This window comes from Chroicocephalus ridibundus, chromosome 2 (genome assembly GCF_963924245.1).
Source record: "Chroicocephalus ridibundus chromosome 2, bChrRid1.1, whole genome shotgun sequence".
NCBI lineage: Eukaryota > Metazoa > Chordata > Aves > Charadriiformes > Laridae > Chroicocephalus > Chroicocephalus ridibundus.
The window spans coordinates 18,750,958-18,776,719 of record NC_086285.1 but is presented as its reverse complement, the minus strand read 5'-3'; the positions used below and the strand labels follow the sequence as shown (position 1 = coordinate 18,776,719).

The following is a 25,762-nucleotide window of genomic DNA, read 5'->3' as shown; positions in this document are numbered from 1 at the left end:
AGCCGGGCGCGGAGGCTGGGCCGGGCCCTGCCAGGCGGCACCGCTCCCCCTGCAGGCCCTCAGCCGCGCTCGGCGCGCCGAGAGAGCGGCGAGAGGCGAGGTGGGGAACGACGAGGCGCAGGGGGGCTCCCCGCCCGCCCGGATGTCCTCCCGGCACCCCTGCCAGAGGGTGGTGGCGGCGCTGGGTTTCCGCGTCCGGGTCGCGGTGGTGCCGGAAGGCGGTGCCGGCGCGGCGGGGCTGGGGGACACCATGGCCTTGCGCTGGTGGTGGCGGTGCGGCGCCTCCTCCCGCCGGGCGCCGCCGCTCGGCTGCCTGCCGCCCCTCCGCCCGCCGGGGCCCGGCTCCCGCACCCCGCCGCCGCCGGCCCCCAGCGCGGCGGTGAGTGCGGCGCGGCGGCGGGCGCCTAGAGGTCACCGGGAATGAATGGGGTGGTGGGGAGGGTACGGGGGACACCGAGCGAGGCGGGCGGTCACAGCTGCCCCCCGTCCCGGCCGCCCCTTCGTCCGCCTTCCTCAGGCCGCGGGAAGCGTGGAGGCCCGAAGGCGGTCGCGGTGGTGAGGGCCGGCGGCGGGCGGGGGGGCCGCTCCCTGGCCGGGGGGGGCTTGCAGGGGGCAGGGGCGGTCTCGTTGCAAGGTTAAGTAGTGGCTTAAGGGTTTTCAGGGTAGGGTTGGTTACTGTTGTGGGGAAGAACCTCTTGGAGCCTTCTCTAGATGGGAGCAAGGAAAGTGATTCTCCTTAGTGTGAGATTTTTGACGTGTTTGCGTGTAAGTTAGCATTGTGAGTTTTAACGGGGACACAGTTCTCTCACCACATTCGTTTACACCTTCCTCACAAGGCCAAGCTACTGTTCTGACCTGCAGTAAAGTGTTGTGGCGGTGATGTGTCCGGCATCACGCATGACCCAGTCTTACAGTGCTAAGCTGCAGTGTAAAGGAGAGAGTCTGTCTGTGCCCTCACCGAAGGAAGAATAGGAAGAGATCAGCTATTTTGTAACAACAGAAAAGTGTGAGAGGTATGAGAGAGTGAACTTATGAAGGTCTTGGACATAGGGCTGGTCACTGAAGTCAGACAGTGGTGAGCTGCAAATCTATGATAAGTTAGGGTTCTTCTTCTTCCCTTGTCTCCTTGCCTGGCCTTTTTTCATATTGCACACAAGAAGGATGGTTCTTGTGCAGTGCAGTGCTCTTGTTTCTCTCCCTGTGTCTAAGGAGAGAGAGACTTCAAGCTGCGTACAAGGAGACACTGAGGCATGAGGAGCAAGTTGGGGGAACTCTTCTCCATTCTCCTAGAGCATTTCTATGTGGGCTTTTGGAGAGGCAGTTTGGTGAACATGTGGATTGCGATGATTTCGGGCTGGGTCAGCCCATCTGAGCCCTTTAGTCAGCGTGCACTCCAGGGCAGGGCTGGGTAGTTCTTCGCAGCAACAACAGGAGTGGAGCAAAAGGTGCGTTTCTTTTCTCAGCCTATCTCTGCTGGAATGGTGTACCTGGGACTGAGCCTTCCCCCAGGCTCCTGGGCTCCATCTGCAGGAAGAGATCATTGGAGAGATTTCTAGGTTTGCAGGTTAGGTTCTTGACATTCATCAGGGAAGATGTGCAGGTGTAAATTATCATAAGAAGCAAGCTGAATTAAAATTGCTTTGGGGAAAACAAGGTAGGTAGTGTGGTAGTGTACAGAAACAGCTCTTGTCTCCTTTCCTCAATGCCTTGACTGATGCAGTCCAGATTTATCTGCAAGATGGGGAACGTTTGAAAATTGCACCTTGCACGAGTGCAAAAGCAAGATTTCATCAGAGCAGTTCTGGGAAGTTAACTATTACGCCTTCTGGGCTGGTCCGGCGAGGGGAGAAAGTCCAACACTCCGGAGCGGAAGAGTCAGTTTAAGTCAGAAGCTAATGTACATGTTGGCAGTTATGTCTCGTGATATGGAAGGAGATTGTGAGACTCCCTTTGCTGCTGCATTGTTAAAATGGAAAAATAGAGCAGTGCTGATGAACACGCAGTTGTCTTTTGTAATCAAATGTTTTCAGTCAGTTTATTCTATTAAATTAACCCAGAATTTTCTTTGTGCAGATATGTCACTTTACCCAAAGAAGTTCAACTTTGTCATTTCCAAAACTATGTAATATATTTTGTCGGTAAGTTGGAGATTCATATTGTTGCTTAATGGGTAAAGACATAGTTATTGGGTGAACTGGGCAGTTACACCTGTGAGCTGTAAACTGTGAAAATAAGGTTATTTGCTGTAGTATATAGTTGGATAATTCTGTGTAGACTGCTGCTATGGTGCTGAGTGCTCCATTCTGGAGAGCAATGGGCAAAACAAGAATGCCTCAAGAAAACCCATGTGGTTCACTTTGAGAAAGGAAACATAAGAGGCATAAACTTCAACTCTAGGGAGCACAAAAATCAGGCCTAAGTCTAGCGCATAGAGTGCCAAAGTCTTAATGCATCCAGGTGGAGCTTTCACCCTTTACTGCCGAACTTTCATAGCATTATCATGCTACCTGGAAGTATTGATTTGATTTATAATTTATAACGTAGCTGGGTGTGCAAAGGAGAATTTTCAAATCCAAGTCAGGAATATTTTTCCAGGAGTATACAGGAGAGGGAAGAAAGTAACAGAATAATTGTGTTACTGGAAGATGAAGGCTACATCTCCAAATTTACACTATACCATCAATAGTGTATTCAAAAGGAATACGTTGAGAGCAATGTCATTTTATGTGTCTCAGAAGACTTCCATAATCTGTTAGGGGCTGGGGGGGTTATTATTTGCTAAATGCTGCTCTTTGCTAGCTCCTAAAATCGATGATCATCAATACGTAGCTGTGCTGTCCTTACATCTTACTAGCTGGCTGAAAAGAGTGTTTTGATGGCTTCTGCTTATGTTTTAGCCATTTGGTAAATTTTGTGTAAGGGGAGAAGAGGAGGAGGAAATGCTTTGAAATGTTTCTGTTTGGGGAATCGGGGAAAGTTTGCTTTTAACAATGTTACTCTCTTGAAAAACACTGTCACTAGGTATCATCACACAAGTATATCTCACTTGTGCAGCTGCAGTAAGACAGCTAGTGATGAAAAATACCAAGACCCTTTTCAACTTGGTAGAAAAGACTTGAAGAATCTCTATGAAGATATTAAAAAGGTAAAGGATTTTGGTGACTATTCTGGGATGTTGTGATGATTCTGATTTTAATAGCAACCCTCGCTTGGGAGGATAGTTATTGTAAGAATATTCTTTATGAACAGTGGTCCGAAATTGAAGGCAAAGAGCATTTCTACATATCTTATAGAACCAGAATGCAGGGTTTTTTCCTCCTGATTCACAGTGCTGGAATACATCATTTATGTTTCAGATTACTCATAGCAATTTTAAAAACAACTTCATCTTACATTGGGTAGCATGAATACAGGCAATAACCTTATACATGCATACAGTTTTGCTTACACTAAAGAGATTGGCTTTGTGACTTTTATGCAGATATGTTATTTTCCTTTTTATAGGAATTACTTGTATCTACAGCAGAACTTAAGGAAATGTGTGATTATTACTTTGATGGTAAAGGAAAGGCCTTTCGACCAATGATTGTGGTGCTAATGGCAAGGGCTTGCAACGTTCACCATAATAATTCCAGGTGAGTTGGTCACTTTTTCAAATATGATGTATGTCCATATGTCTAATTTATCATTTTTGTGTTCCTGAAAAATATGTCTGGTAATTTTATGAAAATAAAAAGCTCCTCAGTAAAACCTGAATTTAAGTTCCATTGTGAAGCTATATTTTTGTAGTTAGCAGTGCAAAAGGAACTACTGGGTTTATTACATGCTTCCATGTGTAAACTTGTGGACTATACTGCAGTTGTAACTGATGATGGATAAATAATGTTACCAAATTATGATATTTGTAAGGCTTTTAGTCAATTTTAGCTTCTTACATAAATGCTTTATTAGAATCTTTAATGATCCTTGAAACTATATGAAGTTAGTTAAAAATATTTTTCATTTGTAACTACTCCTGTAGCTATTAAACTCTTGTCACAGGTAAGAAGTTTGCTGCAAGAAGAGACTTTCATAGCTTTTTTTATAAATATGCAGAAGAGCCATTAAGCAGGTGGTATGATTATATTCAAAGCCGTAAGACATTCAAAACAGTCAGAGATTCTTTTTTTTAGCCCCTCCAGGAGCAAGTTTCTACACTTTAATGTAAAATTCAAAGCTTAGAGCTGGTGTAATCCCCATGTTCTTCAAGTTAGTTGTCTTTTGAAAGTAGTTTTGACTGAGCAGAACATCATGCTTGCCCTATACTCTCCGTCACTCCTTGCTCTGGATGATTGCAAACGCTTCTCTCCACGTGTTCCTATCAATTGTTATGTTAGCATTTTGAGGAAGGATGTTGGCTGGAGTGTTCTCTGCCTTCCAGCTACGCTTCCAGTCTTCCCTTGCATAGAATTTTAAATATGAAATCTTTGATCCCTTGCCAGAAGTGTTTCTAGACTAATTTATCAGTCTTAAGGGATTTCTCTCAGCCCTCGCATTGTTTTTTCCTTAGCAGTAGGTTAATGTCTTGTTGGACTTGATTTCTACCTCAGAACATGGCATATATTTTGCTGCTTGATATGGCACCTCTCCCGGTATACCCCCCGCAATGTGACTATAATTTTGAAGGAGAAAGCAAAACCTAATTGGCAGTGTCCTGTCCTGTGTGTGCCAATTCCTCTTGTTTTAGGGAAATGTTGTCCAGAATTAATGAACTTCACTCCAGCTTGATTCTGTTCTCCATTAAGTACTACTTCTTGTCATTGTCTTAGATGTAGCAAAAGGAACAACTGGTTGTGAAACTCCTTTGTCACAGCACTGAGTGGCTTAATATTTTCAGGAGTGATTTTGACATGAAAAGTGATGAGTGTGATGATGGCGCTTTTCAATGACAAAATCATTCTTGATGACTGGTCATCCATGGTGGAATGTAAGGAAGCATAATAAAACAAAATATTCTGCTTGAGCTAGGATGCTCGTGGGTGTCCTGTTAGGGAATAACCCTAATGTCATTTGCAGCCACCTTCTCTATGAAAAACCTTAACATAATCCTAGCACGCATCAACCACAGTATATCCAGTTCACCTTCAGGAGTGCATATACAAGGGTATGTATATCACACTTTGTGAAATCATCAACATGTCTGATCCTCATGTTCAAAAAAAAGATAAGTCCAGCTCGTTTCAGGGAGGGAGTGCAAGGATAATCAGGGCAAATGAAGGACTTGTGGTCTACAAATTTATCCGGAACAGGGTGAAAGAGCTATTTAAGACATAGGACGAATTTGCTAAGAGGGTGGAAACTTAGGAGACTTAAGAACTGGGGCAGTGAGTTTTTTGGAGCATGCTTCTAGCCAGAATAACATGAAAAATAGTTTTATCTCATTCTAGTGTGTAGCATGAGAAGTTTATGAATGAAATTATGTAGTGTACGTGCAATACTGAGAAGGCTGGAATTGATGTCATATAGCGTAGGAGATGAGCAATGAATCAAAGACAAGAAGTAGCTGTAGGAAGAACTGGATTTGCCTTTATATGGTAAAAGCATATTTGCTGTCTTTTGACATATGTATATGCTCATGGACATATTCTTGTCCATGTGTTATGCTGTCCTAAAACCATCAGGACCAGTTCTGAGACCTGCCCTATGCCAGTGAGGAAAGCGTGATCTCAGAGTTCAAGTGCCACATATGCCTGAGGCAAGTGTTCGCTCTGCAGTAGCTGACCCTCAGCATAAGCGCTCTAATTTGTAGATGCCCATGTCGTTTGGCAGCTTTTGTACATCTGTTGCAGCTTTTGTCAGCACCTCCAAACTATGTTTAATGTTTAAAAGCCTCCTCATTAATCTGACTGTTCCTTGTATAAGGACAGACTGAGTCACTATCTCTGTCATGTTGTTTTTAGAATGAAATTCTGAGTAGGGAGAACAGAAATGTTTCAGCAAAGGAAGAGAATGAAATCCCAGGATATTTATCTTCCTCTTCTTTGCCTCATACCACTTTTCTCTAAGTCTATATTTGTAATTAAAATTCATGTATGTATATACAAGTCTTCAGTGTACTGCTTTTTGGTTCATGCGTGATGACCTATGTCTTTTGAGGGCTGGGTAGGCCATGCCAAAAGAATATCTTTTCATATTGTGGATACCCGCTTGCTGTGAGTTGATGAAGTTGTATGGGCATTTTCTTCTCTTTTTGCTTTTAAGCTTGTTGAAGTAGGCTGTGTTACACCTGCATTGTGTATACATATACTTCCAGTTCACACTGATACTGTTACTTGTTAAAGCAGCATTGCTTCCAGGTGACAAATTGTTCTTCCAGTTTTTTACTGTTTGTTTTCCTCACAATTTTTCTCCTCTTTCCTTGTATAGAGAAGGAAACACTGCACTTTTGTAACTCTGCTACTCTGCTATAGACCTGAAGGGGAAAAAAATACTTGCTTTCCATTCTGCTTCTCCTGACATATTTTTTTTCCGATGTTTTTCCTCTTTCAACTTGTCATTTCCCTTAAAGCATTTTATCATTCTTTTCCTCAGTTAATATTGATTCTTCTCCCAAACTTGTTTTTCTTTGTTGAAGCTTTGGTTCCCACACATGTAATCAAAGATACTGGCCCCAACATCTGTAGGCTTGTGGGGTGAGACAATATCCTGTGTTCTTCACCCCTAGCATTTTGTTCATTCTGCCTCTGGCGTTTGTGTTACTGGTGTTGAGTTTCTGCTTCGTCTTGCTGCCGTTGTCAACTGTCATATAATTTGCTGGACCTGGCATGCTTTTGCCTGTTCTTTCATTTGTTGTTTGTTTGTTTGTTTGTTCATTTTTTCTTTTGTGCAGTATTAGTAAAAAGGTAATACTCTTCCTTGTTTGGCTGTTAAAATAACGGGACAAAAGTTTGTAAGGTTGTGGGTCTTAAGAGGCAGTCCGCAAAGACCTCTTTGTCCTCACAGAGCCCCAGTGGGGTAGCTGAGTCTCCTCAAGTGCATGGAGGGGAACACCCAGGTAGCTCTGCTTACAGGTTAGGTGACATGATCATTTATGTTTAAATTTGAGGAAGGATAGGTATTTGGACTGCCCTTGACATGTTAACTGTCTCTCTAGAGTGAGGTCACTTTATTGTAGTCATAATAAGGAGAATGACAGTTGTATAAAGAATCTGAACTATTACCAAGAAGATAAGTGTCTGAAGCATTCAAATTGTTTTGTGCTGATATGTTGGGTTTTTTCCTTTGAAGTGTCAGAAGTCCAACTCTGAGTCCTTAGTTCCCTTGAGCAATGGCTTTTTGCTTAATGATAGCAGCTTAGCTTTGTGCGAGAGTGAGAATTGTTGTAAAAGTTTAAGCTGAGGTCATGCAAACCCTCAGTTTCACACATCCTCTGGCGTTTCTTCACATACCTGTGTGCAGAATTTCACAGAATTATCACTTAGCCTGGCTGGACCTAATGTTTCTGTTTAGGGTGTACTCTCCAGAGATGTTTGCAAATAGGAGTTTTTATTTCTACTTCAGCAACCAAAATGAGAGAGACGAACAAAGTAGGGAAGGATAAAGAAGTACAGAGATATCTCAATAGAGAAAATAGCGAGCACAAAAAGATTTAGGGGGAAAAAGGGAAATAAATCCATGAGAATAGTGTAAGCGCAATATAATGACCTGGCTAAACTCAATAGAATAATATTTCCTAAAGACATGAGGACCTGCCAGCAACCTTAGTCCTCTTTCTTTCATTCCTCCAAACCACGGTTGTCAGATGTCTGTACTGCATGCTGGTTTTCAGCTGTTCTGTGGTTTGTTTCCATGTTAACACATCCATTCTCTATGCTTTGCCTAGTTTGTAGTGCCCTTCTGTGTCACAGACTGTTTCTCTGAAATGTTCCTTTCTTTCAGCCATGGGGACTTAACAGCAAAAAGGTACTTGGAGGAGTGTGGTCATAACACAGAAATTTTGCAAGTTCTTTTGCAGGTTTCCTGTCTTTAAACTGTCAATATTTACTTACTGGCAAACACATTGCAAAGCTCTTTGTTGCAGTGTGTAAATACTGTTTTGTGTTGTTTTGAGTTTTCCCCTCTTTTTTTTTTTTTTTCTTTTTTTTGAAGAGGGATATTTGGAGGGAGAGGTGTGTTTGTTTTGTGGTTTTTTTTAACCTGTAAGATCAGCTTGGGTCTTGTTCAGCATACATGAAACAAGTTCTGTAATGGAAAAGACCTCAGGGTACTGTAGGTCTATAAAAGCTTATGGCAGAATCAAGCAGGGGATCCTACTGAAAAATAGAATATGATCAAGGACTGAAAAATTACCATAATGCGTATGCAAAAAGATAAACTTACAGTTGTATAAAAATTTTGTGTAAATATATATATCATCTTGGGGCACCTTTACTTTGAGAATGACCTAAAAATGGCATTTTTCCACTTACTGGACTTGTGAGGACCCAGTTACCTACTGACTTGAGTTACTGCTACTTTTTGCTTTTGTTTTGCAGGCGAAGCAGAATGAAAAATTGCAGGGAATGAGAAGGATCCTGTTTCTTGTGTGTTTTCCCTAAAATAGGCATGCTCTGATTCAGAGTTACTCTCACAAGATGTTTGCAGAAAACTATAGCAAAATTTTTTTGCCAGCGATGAGAAGAACCTTGCTTGAGACCTTGCAGAAATAGTAGTTTAAAAAAACTCTTTTGGGTTAAATTATCACGTTTGATATAACATTTTGGGAACCAGACACATGAACCATGAGCATTCCTATGCCATTTTTTAGTCATTGTCAGAGATGAAATGCACTATAATGCAGAACTTTTCAAAACATGCTTTTGAAATGTCTGACTTTGTGCTGTCTTCATACTACTGAAAGATTTTGGTGTGTCGGTGAGTGTTGCCATTTACTGCTACTTCCCAGCAGGAAGTCCAGTCTGCTGACATAATTAATGAAAAAGGGAGTCCCCAAAAGGAGACCAGTGCATGAAAGAGGCTGGAGACCTTTAAAGTTTTTTGAAGGTAAGTTCTTCTACTTAGTAACAATAGTTTATTTTGGAAAACTACTTACACTGAACTAGCATTTGACTAAATTACTAGTCCACAGTAGAACTTACCGTCAAACAACCGTGAAGGTTTCCAGCTCTTTTTTTCTGTTGTATAAAAGCCACATTTTCACAGCCTATGAGCCACACATCCTGCTATTGTTCAGGATGTAGAACTCCCACTGACAGCATTGCAGGGTTCTGCACAAAGGTAGGTGTCAGAACGCAATGTTATGTCAGCAGACTGCAAGATGTTTTTTCATTTTGTGATTAATCACTAGATTTTAATAGACATAGGCAATGTAAGAAGATTTTAAATTCCCTTCAGCTGAGCTGAAATTATTATCTTTTGCTTCTATCAGTTCTTTTTCTGTTCTGATGAAAAATAGTGTGATTTGCACTATTATCTGTATATCAGAAATAAGGTATCTGTATATCAGAAATAAGGTATCTATATATCAGAAATACTTTTTCTTTTGTTGGGTTTTTTTGGTTACTGGTTTAGGATTTTTTCTTTTCTTGGGTTGGTATGATTTTTTTATTTTTTTTTTTTAACATCCATGTGGGCCTCTTACAGCTATAATGCAAGGCTGACTGGGATCGCCATTTCTGGGATCCTGCGTGCAACCCATGGTGAAAACAGGTAGAAAAAGAGATACTAGAACAAGGCAGTGGCAGTTGGATACAAGGGTGGATGGTTCTTTGTGTGAGCTAGGTTGGCTCTTTTATGTTGATTTTGCCAACTTTCTTCCCTAGATAATTGCTTCTATGTTCTTCCATTACCTTCTTTTCACCTAGTTTAACAAATAAAGTAGGTGTGAGCTACTGAGAGTTGAATCATCAGTGTTATATCTTCCCAGAGCCTGAATTTCAGTAAGCATTAGGTAGTTAGTGTTTACAGTCCTAAAGTGATTGCACTGTAATTCCAGTTAATTCCTCAGGCTTTTGAAGAACCTCTGAGGTCTTAAGGTAATCAGATAACATAATGGATAAGATCCACGAGTTATTGTCTTTCAAATGTAGAGTACAGGTTTCTGTGCCTGCTGATCTCTCCAGCTTGCAGAGTTAGCCAGCTTTGGAGAGTTTGTGATGCCGCGTCTTATAGGTAGAGCAGCACAGAGATAAGGAAAACTTAAAACTCATGTACAAAGCTACCTGGCATTCTTTTCTGTGCCATTTTCCAGATTTCCATCTCCTTGGAACCAAGCACCCTTGATGCTGTGCTATTTATTGCAGCCTGGATTTAGAGGGATTAGAGTCAATAACTCAGGAGTTTTGCAGTACTGTTAATGCAGCAAGGCAGAAACAGGCCTAATAAGGATGGAAACATCCCATTGCACTTACTGTACTAGTACTAACGTGATCTTAACTTTGTTTTGTCTTCCTAATTCCAGGTTTGAAAGATGGGGTTCAGACCATGGAAAAGCTGCAACAGCTGTTTTCAGAGAAACATGTTTTGTTTGCTTTTAATGGATATTTCTTCTAGTTTATTGCAGCACGTATAACTGATTAAATTATTTGACAGTTCTTGTTTTTTATTTTAGGGAGGTGCAAGCAAGCCAGCGCTCTGTGGCCATAATTGCTGAGATGATCCACACAGCTAGCCTAGTTCATGATGATGTTATTGATGATGCAAATTCTCGCAGAGGAAAAATGACAGTCAATCAAATCTGGGGAGAGAGGAAGGTGAGTTTGCTATTACGTGCAAGACTTGCCTTTGAGTTTCAGCAGGGGTTTTGTCACGTTACTATCCCTAGACACAGTGTTGGGATATGCCAGAAAAAGTATGAAGAGGTGTGCACAGATTGTGGGTAAGAAAAATGTGTGTTCCTTTTCTGAACTGTTGGAAGCATTGGATAATGTATGATTGTAGTGTGATCCTTGCTGATTTTACATTCCCTATGCCATTCTCTGCAGTGCTGTTGGAATACTTTGAACTTGGACCTCATCCAGAACCCTATATGTTACTCTGATTCAGTAGTAAACGTAAAGAGGCTTTCAGTCAGCATGAAAAATTTTTTGATTTTTTGGGAGATGTGTTTCTTTATAAAACGTTAAAAGGAAGGTCTTAGTAAATGCAAGGAAAGAAGTACACTGCTGACACATCAGAACTTACGGCAATTCAGAGATAACATGGCATAACAGTCACAACAGAATAGCCAAATAGAGAGGTAACGTTCAAAAAAACTTCATAGGCAAACAGTTATTCAGATATTGCATACAGGGAGGACAGTGCTTTTATAGCACAACAGAAACAGCACTGTAAGACAGGGATTCAAAAATGGTTCAGGTTTTAATATTTGGTTATCCTCTGTTTTCTCTCTGTTACAATGAGAGAGATGTGTGCTTTATGTAGGAAAATGATGTGATGTGAGTAGGCCTGCCAAATAAAGGAAACTGTATTATTGTCTGTACTAACACTTACAGGAAAAGACTTAAAAGATCAATTTTTTTTTATTCTTAGGCTGTTTTAGCTGGTGACTTCATCCTCTCAGCTGCTTCCGTAGCTTTAGCGCGAATTGGAAACACAACTATCATCTCTGTTCTAACTCAGGTGATTGAAGATCTGGTGCGTGGTAAGGTCTTTTTCTATTTTTATCTTCAGATTTGCTTGCCTAAGCAGTAAACCCACAAATAAAAATTCCCATCTGTGCAACTTTTTAGGTGAATTCCTCCAGTTGGGTTCCAAGGAAAATGAAAATGAGAGATTTGCTCACTACCTCGAGAAGACTTTTAAGAAGACTGCAAGTCTCATAGCAAACAGTTGTAAAGCAGTATGTACGTCTGTCTCTTCTAAAATTAACATACCACACTGTAAGCTTCACAGCCAAACTAGTTATTGCTGTTTTCTCTGGAGACCCTCCAAAGCAAACCCTTTAAATGGTATTCTGCCAGAATGTGAATGGGTTTGAGATTGTGCATTTTATCACAGTTCAGCTGTGTGGCCTCCAGTATTGTTTTTCACTTTTTCTTTTCTGTTTTATATTCATACACAGATTTATTGGTACCCTCATTTGAATCAAAATAAGGTTCACAGCGGCAGCTTATAATTTTTGAAATTCTGCAACTTTGAGACAGTGGTTTTAATTTCAGTTGGTAATTCTTGAGCCTGTAATTTGATTTTAAGTTGTCTTTGACATCTGGTCCCATTCATTGGTGCTGAGTGGGACCTTAGGTGATAACAGTGGGAGGAAAAAACTAATTGTGTGTACTTTATATTACATTGTAAAAGATCAGAAGCATGTACTTCTTGATTTATCTGGGGTTTTTTAATTATCAACTGCTATATCCAACCCTATCTGTCACTCAGTTCTATTACTTCATTACAAAAAGATCTGATTCAAGCTGATGTTCTTATTCAAAAAAACATCTTTAGTTTTAGTGCAGAAAATGGAGAAGGTGGCAATAATCTCACCCCAAAAGTATAGCTGGTACATGCTATAGCAAGAGGGGGTTCTAAGAGAATTAGACTAAAAATCTGTGCTAGTGTTAGTCATCCTCCTTTGTTCTCAGAAAACTGGTACATTTGTGCAATAGACAGCAGTTGAAAATTGCTTAAATCAAAAGGATTATGTAGAAAGAGAGACACAGATTTTGTGGGGAGGGGAAATATCTTTTATTCTAGTTGGAGGAAAGAAATTAAGTCTTCTGGATCGCTCGTATTAATGGCAATATGACCCTGTCAAGAATTTCCCTTTGCAAGTCTTAATTTATATTAGTGGGCAATTGGACTAGTAAGGAGCATCACAGTATTCTGCTATCCCAAGAAAAACATACAAGTTTGTATATTTACTTTGACAGTCTCCCTAAAAGAACCTTCAGGGATAGAAGAAGAAATCACCTTCCCAGTGGGTAGAATCTCCTTACAAATGTGCTATTTTGAGTTTTTTTCCTTTTTATAACTCGCGAGAGTTAAGGATTTAAGCACTTCCCTCCAGATTGTGGCTGTGATGCTGATGGAGGGGGGTGTTTGTCTGCTTTTCTTCTAGTGGTTGTTCTGAGTTGTTCCATTGCCAAGTTGCTGGAATTTTATATGCAGTGAAATTTGTATTATAAAGGAAAAATGAGAGAGAGAGGTCTGTCTTTATGGCAAAACCATACTTACTGCATACAGTAGCAATGACTTGTATATATATGTCCCCCTCAGTTTCTTTCTGCATGGATTAAGAGAACTCTATTGATAGCAGCATAAGGGGGATTTTTTTGGTTTAGCATTTGGGGTTTTTGCTGGGGGGTGTGAGTGTTGTGGCTTTTTTGTACAGGTGGTTTTGGCTTCTAAGGAAAAGCATGGGATCAGAAGGGAGTTCTGTTTTCTTTAGCAAAAATGAAAAGGATCATCAGTTCTACCTTGACAGGAAATTCAGTTGGGGAATCAAGAGTATTCACAGCTTGTTTATAGGAACAAAGCTAAGGAGAGAGACTATTGGCTACTGAGAGACTATTGACTATTGGAGACAGGCTACTGTGTCATTAGAAGCAGTTCAGTTCTTCTTAATGATTGAAGAAAACAGTGATTTGTTTCTGTGCATGAATAAGATAAAAGTATTAACTGGAAAGATGATGTCAAGTTCAGGTGGCATCTTAGAATTCTACAGTGTCATGCCACAGAGGTGGAAGAGTAGAGTATTCCTGGAAAAATGATTAAACAAGACAATAAGTCTGTCAACACTGGCCTAATCACTGTGTTAGATGCCTTCTGCATCACCAAAGCAGTACTGCATTTAAATCAAAAGTCCTTTAAGTTAGCAAAACAATTTTGTTATGGACAGAACAGTCTGTTCAAGATGTCAGAGGCATCCCAGTCTCCAGTTTATTTCTACAATAGTTCTGCATGGGGGAATGTTACCCAAGTTGTAGTCAAAGTAATACATCGCAAAAGGAAATGGTGGCAGATGGCCCAGAGGGTCACTGAAGCCTTAATTACTGAAAGGCATTTTTCAGAGAAACATGAGAGGTGACTTTGGTTCAAGAATTCAGAAACAATAAAGCTGAAGTGGAATTCCTATTAGTCATCAGGGAAGCTGGAGATGGCAAAATAAGCTGAGCAGGTTCTTTTCCTGTCTTTTTTTATCCTGCTGTAATGTGAATTCCTAACCTTCATAAAGCTGTTTGTATTTTGCACAGCATATTTTTGCTTGTTTTGAGATAAGTGTGAAGTTGCACTAGAGATTCTTGATTTCTCTATTAGGAGAAAGCATGCAGCCTCCTTGTGTAAGGCAAGGCTGGGTATGGAAGGTCTGCCTTGGGACTGAAGGAAGGGAATAGTCTGCAACTCCGGGTCTACCTCTGAGCTCCTGCTTTAACTAGTTCATAGTTTGGTGTGTGCACAGGGCTCCACCAGAAAAACCTACCAGGGCGTGGAACTGGTGTCTAGAAAAATAAGACCTCTGATGCTCCGCAGCAAAACTGGTCCCCCCAGCCCAACTAGGCTTGCGGAATACAGTAAAGTCCAATGACAGATGTCAGGTAATAGCATCAGTATCATCAGATATTATGGTCAGCCAGTAAACTTCCTTATTTATTATTTTAAATACAGTAACTCCTTTGGGGACGTTTCTTCTTCATAATGTTTGCTATGAAAAAGATCAGTGTTTTCTTCTTCATAATGTTTGCTATGAAAAAGATTAGTGTAACCATATCACAGATATTTGGGCAGATAATCCTCACTTCTGTAAAAGTACAATTCTTCATAAACAAGTACTTGGTTAACATGTTAAAATATTAATTACTTGAGAAAAGGTCAAATGCATGAAAATGCAGATTCAGGACAAGATAGTTGTCTGCTGTGTGTGGGAGCTTTGGCTGGGTAGACACCTTCCTCTTCCAGGTAGGCCTTCATAACCCCCTTCCCAAGAGCAGTTACCAAAAAAGATTTGAAGAGCCTGGAGGAAAAGTCAGTGGTGTGCCCTGCAGCAGCGAAGGATAAGAACATACTGGGCTGCATCGCTACCAGCGTACCCAGCCCATCAAGGGAAGCAACCGTTTTCCTCTATTTAGCACATGTGAGACCTCAAGGCTGGGTTCCCTCATACGAGTCAGACATTCACGTTGTGGAGTGAGTTCAGTGAAGGGCCACCGTGATGGCTGGGGGCTGGAGCTGATTTGAGTCTGGAGTAGAGAAGGCTTAGGGGGAATCCTCTTGCTGTCTCCAGCTATGCAATGGGAGGGTGTAGAGAGGATGGAGATGCACAGTGAAAGGACAAGTTGTACCGTGGAAAAACTCAATTAGCCATTATAAAAAAATTTCTCCATGAGGTTGGTCAGACATTGGATCAGGTTGCCCAGACAGGGTGTGGTATCTTCATCCTTGGAGATGCTCGGAATGCAACTGGACACGGCCCTGAGCAACTTGATCTAACTGTGAAGTAAGCTCTGCTTTGAGCAGATGACTGGACCAAATAACTTCCAGAGTTCCCTTCCAGCCTAAACTATTCTGTGGTTCCAGTGGAAAGAGGAACAGTGCTCCTGCCTGGAAAAAGAGTGCTGGATGAGACACGAATGAGAAGACAGGATCCTGACTGCTTCAGGAGATGGGCATGGAGGAGAAAAGGCTGGAAAAGGAGAGTGTGAGAGCAAACATCTCTTGTACTGTCTATTCAAGCATATCCCTGCCCGAGAGCAGGTTTTCCTTGCTGAGCTACAGGGCACTGGTATAAATGTGCCAGTGCTTTCAACTCGAGCTGCTGTATTCTCACATGATAAATAACAGAGCAGGATGTATCTACACGGAGCTGATGATAGAATATTTTATGGATGTGAAATTCAGTAAAGAGGCAAGATTTGTTTATAGTCTTTCATGTAACATCAAACAATAGAAACAATCGTTTATTTTAAGCGTGTTTGAAATAATGCCAAGCAGATTGACTTGCGTTGCTGAATTCGAAGAACCTTTCTAAAGAATTTGTTCCACTTGGTATTAGGAAGGATTTTTCATCAGGATTTAGTGGAGGACATGTCTGAATTCTTGCATGATTAAATCAACCAGTCATATCAGGGGATAGGATGTTTTCAAAGGGTGAGCTTTGTCATTTAAACTTACACCGTTATATTGACATTGTTATCTTGAGTTGTATTTGTAAATGTGTGCTGTTATCCCAGTATGGCTTTAGTTAAACTTCATCACTCCGAGTGGGACAAGGCTGCCTGCCTGCATCCCAGTGAGTGTCCAGATGGGGGCAATAATCCACAAGAGCCATTTGAGAAATTGGCTCCTGAAGGAACTCCCTGGTAGCCAAGGCCCAGTCATGTTTATGACGTAGTCGTGGTCAGAGAGTTGCTCACGTGAGGTGTGATAGGCATATCAATCTCCTGGATTTTTAAATTTTTTTTTTGTCTTCAGAAGTGTTCATAACCTGAATAAGAGCTAGGTAGGTCTTCTCTTGCAAAGATGCAAGGGTTAATTTTGCATTGATGAATTTTGCTTGTGTTACATTCTGTAACTCACGCTTTTGTTTTTTAAATGTACATATACTGCTGTAATTCTTCAAATAGGTGATGTCTCTGTCCCCAGAAAACTATCCACCTACAGGAATAGCTCTGCTCTGACCTCTCAGATTAAATGGGAAAGCCCTTCTCTTTACGTCGCGCTTCCTCTCCCCAGCTACCAACCTGTGCCCACTCTGACCCTTTGCCATTAACAGAATTCTGTCACTGTTCTACTGAATTCTGTATTTTATTTCTCTACGTGAAACGTGGTGGTAGGTAAAAATTTCATTGAAACAAGGTAGATGCAGTTCCTCTGCCTTGTTGATATTGTTTGATTTGTACTACCAAAGCAACCAAAAGTTTGCTAGGCATGGTAGAACAGTAGATGATGTTAGCTCTTTGGGGCAAATACTGCGATTTTAAGAAACAGACATCTAAAGGAGGATAAAAGGGCAAAATGTTCAAGTTTGATAGTTCCTAGTTTTAATAGCCTTCAGGATTTTGTATGATTAGATGTAAGTAGCATTATTTTCCTGCTACGCTATCCTTCCTTCTCTTTTAAATAAAATTGGGAAATGGGAGATGCTGTTAATGCCTCAGGCATCCAGATTCCTCTGGGTTTTAACTGTTATCCACAGATGCAGGCTATGACTGGGAAGTGTTCTGATGCTCAGTTGAGAAATGCATCAATGCATGAAATAGTGTCTGATCTTGTGCAAGTTGCATTGCATTTATTAGGATATAATGTTCTGTCTTATTTCCATCTTCATGTTCACCTTCAAAGTTACTACTGGATTCAGGTTTAGTTTGGGGTTGGTTTTGGTTGGGTTTTTTAAACGACCCTACCTTACATAGTCTTAAAGAGTAATTTTTATATATATATACACATATTTTTATGTCATGTGGTTTTCCTAGCGCGTATTTTTAGTCTTACATTAAGTAGAATGTATCTTCGCTCCTTCCATTAGTCACAGCAGGTTTGGAATGTCTACAGTAAACCAGGATGGATTTTTGCCCCCTGTTCCTAATTGCTTTATTGAAGGCTGAAATAAATTTGAGTAACCGACCTCATTTTGCAAAGTGTATAATCAATACATAAATGCAAAAGCATAAGTGCCCTTACTTTGAGGCAAGATATTAATTCTCAAATCTTAGTTCATGTCCTGTATTTTAGCTTTGTGGAGTTTATTCAGCAAAACTTCTCTCTCAAGTAGTCAGTTCCTTTATCTGTACTCAATTAAAAGGTTTTATTTGATAATCTCACTTCAGTGATACTTTTGTCTAGCCTGGTGTACTTTCTTCATTCACTACCTTTTCTTTGCTAATAATTATCCCTTGATACCTTTGTCTGCGAGCTAATTAGCTCATCTTCCTGAGCAATTCAGTTATAGTTAACATCACCTTTAAAAATAGTCTTCCTTATCTCAACTGTCCCTCCTACACTGGGTGCAACACACCCAGTTTTGGGGATCTTTTATGAGGCATGTGATGTCCATTTATCTGTTGTCTGACCTCCAATTATCCCCTGGCTGATTTTATATATGTAATAAATTTAATTCCCCTGTCACTGGACTGTATGTGACTACTAGCCTGCATGTGCAGCGCGTCCACATTTCTTCTCTCTTCATCCTTGCATTATAATTTCGAAGTCTGATAAATATTTAATAAAGCTAATCTCTTTCCAGACTTGAATAGATTTTTAATACTGCACTGCTGTTCAGCCTTGTTTTCTAACAAGCTTGGCTAGTTGTGTGTATCCGTGAACAGAGATAAGCACGAATGGATCTCTGAGTCAGCTTTTTTCCCAGATCCCTATTGTCTGTGCTTGCTATGTCATACCTATGATCAGAGACTAAAAGCAGATGCTAACTAAAGCTTTCTATTTACTTGGGTTGTTTTTTTCCTTTTCAGGTTTCAATTCTAGGCTGCCCTGATCCCAAAGTTCATGAGATTGCATACCAGTATGGAAAAAATGTTGGCATAGCTTTTCAGGTAATGCTTTTGTTGAACTAAATAAAGGGAATCTAAAATCTAAACTTTTCCAAACTGCCTTGGAAATCAAAGTGGGATGTCGTAATCCTTTCTGTAAATCTTCTCTTAACAAGGATTATTCTGTATTTAGTTTTTGTTCTTTAAAAAAATAAAGTTTTAAAATAATCTGCATGTTTATCTCCTTCCAGCTAATAGATGATGTGTTAGATTTTACATCGTGTGCCGACCGTCTGGGGAAACCAACAGCAGCAGATCTCAAGCTTGGATTAGCCACAGGCCCTGTCTTATTTGCTTGCCGACAGGTAAGTCAACAGAATTCTGTTTCCCCAAAACGGAGAGTGTACACTGCTCTTCATAGCACACACAGAGGTCCAGCTCGAACACATCAAGTCTGCACCGTAAGTGATGAGCGTGGCCTGGGTAGTGCATTCAAGATCAGCTGGATTTAGTGTGCACAGGCGCGTTCTTTCAGACTGAGAAACACCGTCCTGCACAAGTCCTCTTACTGTTAGGCCTTTCTATCAGAAACAGCACGTCTTTTGCTGCCCCAGTTCACGTGCTTAACCTTCGCAAAGGGGCAGGTGTTCAGAGAGAGTTTTGCATGTTTTCTGCAGGTTATTCCTAATTAGCTTCTTGCTTATGTTCTTTCCTGAGACATCTTGTTCTCCCCAGGCTTGACCACATATGTAGGCTTCTTGCCAAGTTCTGGGCTTTGTATCCATCGTGGGGCCAAGACCTTACATCTCTGCCTAGCTTTTAGGTGGTCACCTCTATTTACTGGATGTGATCGCTTCCTCTCTTTGTCCTTAAGTCTTATGCAGTTACAAATGTGGGAAGCTTTTCCTTCTGAAGGTAAATGTAATAGTAATTTAGATAAGGGAAAAGGAGTATCATAAATAAAATAAGCTTAACATTTTGTCAAGATTTTTAGTGGCTTAAAAATTATTTGGAGGAGTACGAGGCTAACAGAAGTACCAGCAGCACCAAAAGAAACATTAAAATTGGTGCTAACCCATAAAACGGGAAGAAATTGGTTTAATGCGCCTTGCTCAAGTGCTTCTGGTTCACCTAAGGAAAGAAGATTTGGGACTTAGAAAGCAGTCCTTCCTACCAAACTTCACAGCACGATACAAAAACTGGCACAACTGGTTCCAGTGGAGCCCTAGTCTGGGATCTCTCTTTGGAATTGCTCAGAGCTTGACATGGAAAAAGTTTTAAATAATTTAGAAAAATAAAACTTTATGGCATTTACTTTCCCCTCTTTCTTAAAGAGCCTGGGGTGGAAGGAGGTGGAACCATATGCATACGTTTGTTTCCTCATCCTTTGGGGATTCACAAGACATGTGTCTCGGAAAAGACAGGAAAGCAAAGAGTATCAGCCGCTTCAGAATGCAGAGAAATGCATGCCGAGAACAACCTCCACCATGGTCTCCATTCCTCCCCACAGACTCATATGGGAGATGCACAAACTTGTTCTTGAGTCATTATTTCAGAATTTGTTGATTAGCAGCAGGATCTTGTTAGGCATCAGCAACTGGAGTTGTCTAAAGAACAGTGAGAGACTCAGGTACAGAAAGAGGATGCAATTATGAAATGGTTGGTTTGTTCCTGTGTTAAAGCCACTTGTAGAGAAAAACAAGGACACGCTGCAAATACTCTTGATTTTGGCAGAGAATGAGCGACACTGGTTATCTTGTAGGTGTTGAATATTCCAATGTTTTTAATTAAAACTATTCTCTTATTCATTTATTTGGGTTGGCTGTCTCTGACTTTCAACTTCATCTATCACTTAATTAGCTTTATAAGACAAATGAGTTCATAATATGGAAATACAAGAAAATCTGTCAGATGTATTTTAATATTTATCTTACTTGTTCTTCATAGGTCACTTTTAAACGCTTTTCCTCATTTCTATCTTTGATAGATGGGAAGCGTAGGTTTTTGCATTGAAAGCTAACTTGCTCATCTTGCAAAGTTTTCCGCATTAACCGGAAGGCTTCTTTGCTGAAAATTTCCTGCTGTTTTCAAGAAACTGGAAGAACAGCACTACAGATTTAAGTGATATATAAACAAACTATAAGTGCTAAAAAAAATTTGGAGCTTCAACAGACACTTATCTGTGCTGCTACTAAAAGATGTTTCATTTATTTGTATCTGAGAATAAAAACTCCTGAGCCAGGACTTGAAGATAGTCCAAAATGTAACTGTTAGTTATAGACTGTCTTTTCTCTTGAAATTAGTATTACTGCTCTCGTGCCTACCCTTTAATATATCTGGTAATCCTGACGTTGTCTTCTTGACAAACATACTTTAGTTCTTAACATGCTCCGGAGCTGCAGTGACAGCCGCCTTTTCTTGTGCTCTCCCCTCTCTCGGCAATGCATCTTTGTGCATTAGAATATTAAGGAGAGGCCTTTATACAAGAAATGTTTGGCTTGAAGTGAGACCTATTTATTCAGCATTTGAAGTTAGTTCACTCAGTAAAAAAAAAAAAAAAAAGAAAAAGAAAAAAAAGAAAAAAAACCCCAACATTTATTTTTTAAGGAAATACACTAGTATACGCTAAGTCTAAAGCCATTCTTAAACTAGTACCGCTGAAGAATAAGGGTTTATTTTTATTATAAGCATTCCCATCAAATGCTTATGTATGGCCCGTTAAATGTGCAGAACTGCTAATAACAGCTTTGCATTACAGGGTTAGGGATTTTTATATCCTTTAGTGCTTAAAAAAGTGAAAGCATATGCATCCTATATCATTGTAAATATGAATAATATGAAAAAGTATTACATGAACATTGCAATTATATTGTCATTATATGGGAAGAAAGCTAGGATCTAGAGAAAGCCAAGTATGAGTCACCAATAAACTTCTAAACGTATCTTCCAAGAAGACTACCTATGAGTAAGAGGGAAACGTCACAACAATGAAGGATGCTACATGTTCGTTCCCTAACAAGTTTGTAGATCCAGTTTCAGGACCAAAAGTGTGCAAGGAAAGCAGGATCATTGTTTTCAAGTGTACAGCACTAAAATAATCTTTGTTTGACTATAACCCTTTCAGGCAAGATGAACAAACAACTCTTTCCTTTACAAATAATTCTTCTGCAGCATAGCGGCCTTGAGTTGTGGCCTTTGTTTGCTTGTTAAGGACCCTTTTTTTCTATTTCTGGACTTTCTGAAGAAAGTGCCTGCAAGTTTAGATAAGTGACGTAGTGACTTTCTCAGACAACTGACTTTAGTTATCTACCTGGAGTTGTAGGGACTTGAGTGTACTAACTAAAAATTCTATGTGATTGAAAGCAAAATATGCTCCAGTTGTCATTTTTCTCATCTAAAAATATCTGTCCTGAGCTTTCCACAGGCAGAGCTTGTCTATATAAACTACCAGAACAATGGAAAGTAGACGTGGATATAACAGTCCAAAGTATCCTGAAGGGTTCTACAGGTTGAACTGTTCAATATAGATATAACAAACCTCCTGGGTTCTGTTGTACATGTGGGGGAAGAGGTGCTGCTTCTAGGTGTGCCAACACCAACCATCATTTGTGATGTAAGTACACTTGAACCAGATTATACACTGGGAAGTAGCCACATCAGAAATTATCCCACTGGAGCATCTGCTCAACACGATGAAATGGCAGGTGCTAACTTCTGCTACCAACAGCCAATAGAGCCAGCCAGTTTAAGTTTTAAATGCTTGGGCTTTGCTAAACTACAGTCTTATGCAGGTATTAACCTATAGCTGTACCTGTAATGACAACAGTGGCAGGGGAAGAGGTCTGTACTTTGGTTTCTTTTTGTCCCTAGCACAGCAGGCAGCTGCACAGAAAACAACCCATAAGCAGTACAAAACCTTCTCCTTTTGCGCTTAGTTTCCAGAAATGAATGCTATGATCATGAGACGATTCAGTAAGCCAGGAGACGTTGAACGTGCTCGGAAATACGTGTTGCAGGTAGGACTGATACCAAATATTTCATTCCTGAAGTGCTGGGCCTGCTGAAGAGTCAGTTGGAAATTCACTGCCTCTGAAGTAAAACAGCAGGGCTGCGTTTTCCAATACACGTTAAGTGACATGCTATGTACAATATCAAGTTAGTACTCTTCAGCTGTCCTGCTGGCCCAGTGTTTTAGCAGAAATGCTAGGTACTGAAGAGCCTCTTTTATTATGTGGTTTTTACGCTATTGGAGGGATAAAAGCAAAAAAAAAAAGGTAAAAAGCTCATGCACAAACTCAGTTCCTTCAGCTGAAGAGTAGCTGTATCCAACAACTGGTGTAAGCAGCATGTGATTAGCAGTCTTGCAACTGCAGTGCACACTCCCTATCAATTTTAATTGACTCTGGTCTGAAAAGACCGAGTAATTGTGCAAAATTAATACTTGCTTTTTCAGGATAGCTTTTTTTTTGTACATCTTTATGGAGTGGAGGGGTTAAACACTTAGTTTCTAATCCTATTGAATAGTATGTTATTAATAGCAGTGTTGTTTTGTAAGTATGGATGAGTTTAAGTATTTTGACACTTTGGGGAAGAGATGTAGGATTCAATGAATATAAAATGCATCCTCTTCCTAGTGTTCAGGGTACTTACTGACCTTAAAACTTGCCCCTGTAACTGGAGGAGGCAAAAGGTAGGAGGGAGGCTGACCAGTTATCCATTGCCTTTAACTGTCTCCTTACCCAAGAGTGATGGTGTGCAGCAAACAACCTACCTCGCCCAGCGCTACTGCCATGAAGCCACACGAGAGATCAGTAAACTACGGCCATCCCCTGAAAGAGACGCCCTCATTCAGCTGACGGAAATGGTACTCATGCGAGACAAGTGAGAGAACTCCTTCCACTCGTCCTGGCAGCTACTTACCAGACTGTGCCTAAATTTACTTCAAAAGTTAACTGCTTCCAACACAGGCTACCAAAAATTATTTTTTTAAAAAAACTTTTTTTTTGAAGTTCTACTTTTTTTTTTAAAATACAAAAGTTTAAAGTGTTTTATTGTGGGAAGCCATACAATTCAGAACAAATCAAACTGTGCTGTACAATTGTTTTAGTGGGGGCTACTAATCGGGGTGGGGTGGGGAAGATGTTTACATGTTGATGCACAAAGGCCACAATGAGAATAAATATAAATCAGTGTATGAGAAGTGAAGTTTTTCCGAATGTCAATTGTTCACAGCAATAAACAGAGCATGCATGTTACTGTCTGGTAAACTCCTGTGAAGGGAGATGGGTTGAATGCTTTCCTGGCTGTGAAAACTACTGAGGTACCTGAAATTTTATATAGAGAGATATAGATATATATATATGGAAATTGGTTTATTATAAAAGACTATATGCATGCTTTAATTAGTTATATACATCAATGAGAAAGTTTCCAATTCACAATGAAATACAGCTATGCTGTTGCCTGCTACTTGCTAGCAGTTAAGAAGATGCAGAATCTGAGACTGCTACAGTTAAAAAAAAGTGAGAGGCTCAGTATTTCTAGCTCACGCCACAAATGACTTGATTCAACAGCCAGTCAAAGCTTCAACTCCCTCACCTTCTGTCACTCATTTATAGAGTATATTCAATACCCTCCTAGAAGGCTGCTTTGAAGTCCCAGACACATTCCTCTTACAGTAATTATCCAGTACTACCACATTCCTTCTCAGGTTATTTAACCCACAGAGTGTGTGGAACAGGGAAGTGCATCATCTCTAACTATCTCTGCCTGTGATCCCTTAACACAGTGGCTCAGTTCCTGTGGTGCTTGTTCCCCCTTTGTCATATCTTGAGAGCAGCCCTGGCTTCGCTCAGCTGGGCACATCAACTCAGAGACAGTTTCCACTTACAGATAACTAGATTCAACCGGAAATCCTTGCTAAAATTAATTTTGGAAGAAAAGAACTTCTAAGAGTATGTATAAATGTGTAATTCAGGTTTCATATCTAATTTATTTGCCCTGTGTCAGTGATAAAGTCACATTACAAACATTTGCTTTTTAGTACATTGCCTGGGATAACAACAGCCATGATTTTGCTACGTTAGCATTCCAAACTTCTTTGCCAAGCCAACCAACAAAGTAATGGACAAGACCTTTGGTTCACTTATATATTTATGAATGGAAAAAGTCATAATGTAAATTTACTCATTAAAAAAACTTGGGTACAAATTACACATACATAAGACCACCCATTTTTTGATTCACATGGACACCTTAGACCCAAACAACTCATTGTAATAGACTTTAGTGAGAATACTCCAGGTAAAGATTACAACAGTTGGAAGCATCTTGGATTTTTAAAAAAGTATATTTCAATACATAAGTTTGTATGCATGCTTTAAACAAATATAGTTCAAGAATGAGCAAAGAGTCTAAACAAAAAGTAATATGACCAGCACTAACATTAAACTTCTCATCCAGACTTTAATATGTTAGTCTAACGTAGTGTTAGTTACCATGCTGTACTGAAAAATGTAATGGCACAATCTGATCATGGTTCATTAAATATTATACCCTACTTCCCCAGAATATTTAGGCTGGTCATAAAATTAACAATGCATAAGTAAATAAGTATAACCAGTTATAGACAGTCGCTTGTTTTACAAATTGCCATCAGGTAAGACATACTGTCTCCAGAGACTTAGAGAGAGATGGACATTCAATCATACCATTAAACAGTATGGCCTGAAGAAACGGGCACATTTTTTTTTAAAGTATATTAAGACAATTCTGTTAGCTTTTAGTTACCCCTTGTAAATAATCATGGTATGACTGAATACAAGACCCAACTTTGAAAAGCAAAGGATTTTAATCGGCATAGTGCATGATTGATTCAACATAATTCCCAGGAAACAAGCCAGTTACTCGATTGCAAACTCCTTCATACCAGCCGTCATCATTCTTCTTTATCACATAAATGATTGCACCCTCCATAAACGACAGCTCATCGTCTTTGTCCTTTGTATAGTCATATATAGCAACAACTGTGGATTGAAGAGGAACACGTTTAACATTTATTAATAGCACCAGTATTAAGCACAATTGAAGTACAATTATTTTTTAAAAGACTAGTTTGCTCTCCTGGGATTTTCTGTAATGAAGTCGCGTGCTTTCCCTGTTGAACATTAAGTCCGGAAAATGAAATTTCATTTTTTTCACAACATTAGCTACCAGTAAGAAGTGGGTGGTGACTACACTAAACACTGAACTATTGAGAGGGAGGCAGAGTTGACTGTGACACAGTCAAGCAGAGCATATGGACACTTAAAAGCTGAACTATGAAATAAGTGGCTCCATGAGTGTGGCAGTCCTTTCTGGTCAGA

At 40.1% G+C, this 25,762-nt stretch overlaps 2 protein-coding genes across 15 annotated transcripts in view; one reads left to right on the top strand and one right to left on the bottom strand.

The window, feature by feature from the left end:
* The first annotated feature begins 24 nt into the window (after window positions 1-24).
* Window positions 25-24,279, top strand: PDSS1 (decaprenyl diphosphate synthase subunit 1). Of its 3 annotated transcripts, XM_063324617.1 has the most exons (11): window positions 25-379; window positions 2,074-2,138; window positions 3,022-3,145; window positions 3,505-3,635; window positions 10,589-10,730; window positions 11,509-11,620; window positions 11,709-11,818; window positions 18,381-18,461; window positions 18,650-18,763; window positions 22,334-22,414; window positions 23,143-24,279. In XM_063324617.1, the coding sequence occupies exons 1-11, from the start codon at window positions 143-145 to the stop codon at window positions 23,281-23,283; spliced, it is 1,338 nt and encodes a 445-aa protein (XP_063180687.1). In that variant the 5' UTR covers window positions 25-142; the 3' UTR covers window positions 23,284-24,279. The 3 variants fall into 3 exon arrangements, with proteins under 3 accessions (XP_063180687.1, XP_063180688.1, XP_063180689.1); XM_063324618.1 differs by lacking the exons at window positions 25-379; window positions 2,074-2,138; window positions 3,022-3,145 and adding an exon at window positions 8,927-9,021 and having other exon boundaries at window positions 3,532-3,635; XM_063324619.1 differs by lacking the exons at window positions 25-379; window positions 2,074-2,138; window positions 3,022-3,145 and adding an exon at window positions 8,924-9,021 and having other exon boundaries at window positions 3,537-3,635.
* A 91-nt stretch (window positions 24,280-24,370) lies between these two features.
* ABI1 (abl interactor 1) overlaps window positions 24,371-25,762 on the bottom strand; it is an 82,334-nt gene continuing 80,942 nt past the window's right edge. For all 12 annotated transcript variants that reach the window (XM_063324605.1, XM_063324608.1, XM_063324611.1 and 9 more), the window contains one exon: window positions 24,371-25,423. In XM_063324605.1, the coding sequence (XP_063180675.1) occupies window positions 25,248-25,423 (176 nt within the window). In that variant the 3' untranslated portion in view covers window positions 24,371-25,247. The remainder of the gene's footprint in view (window positions 25,424-25,762) is intronic.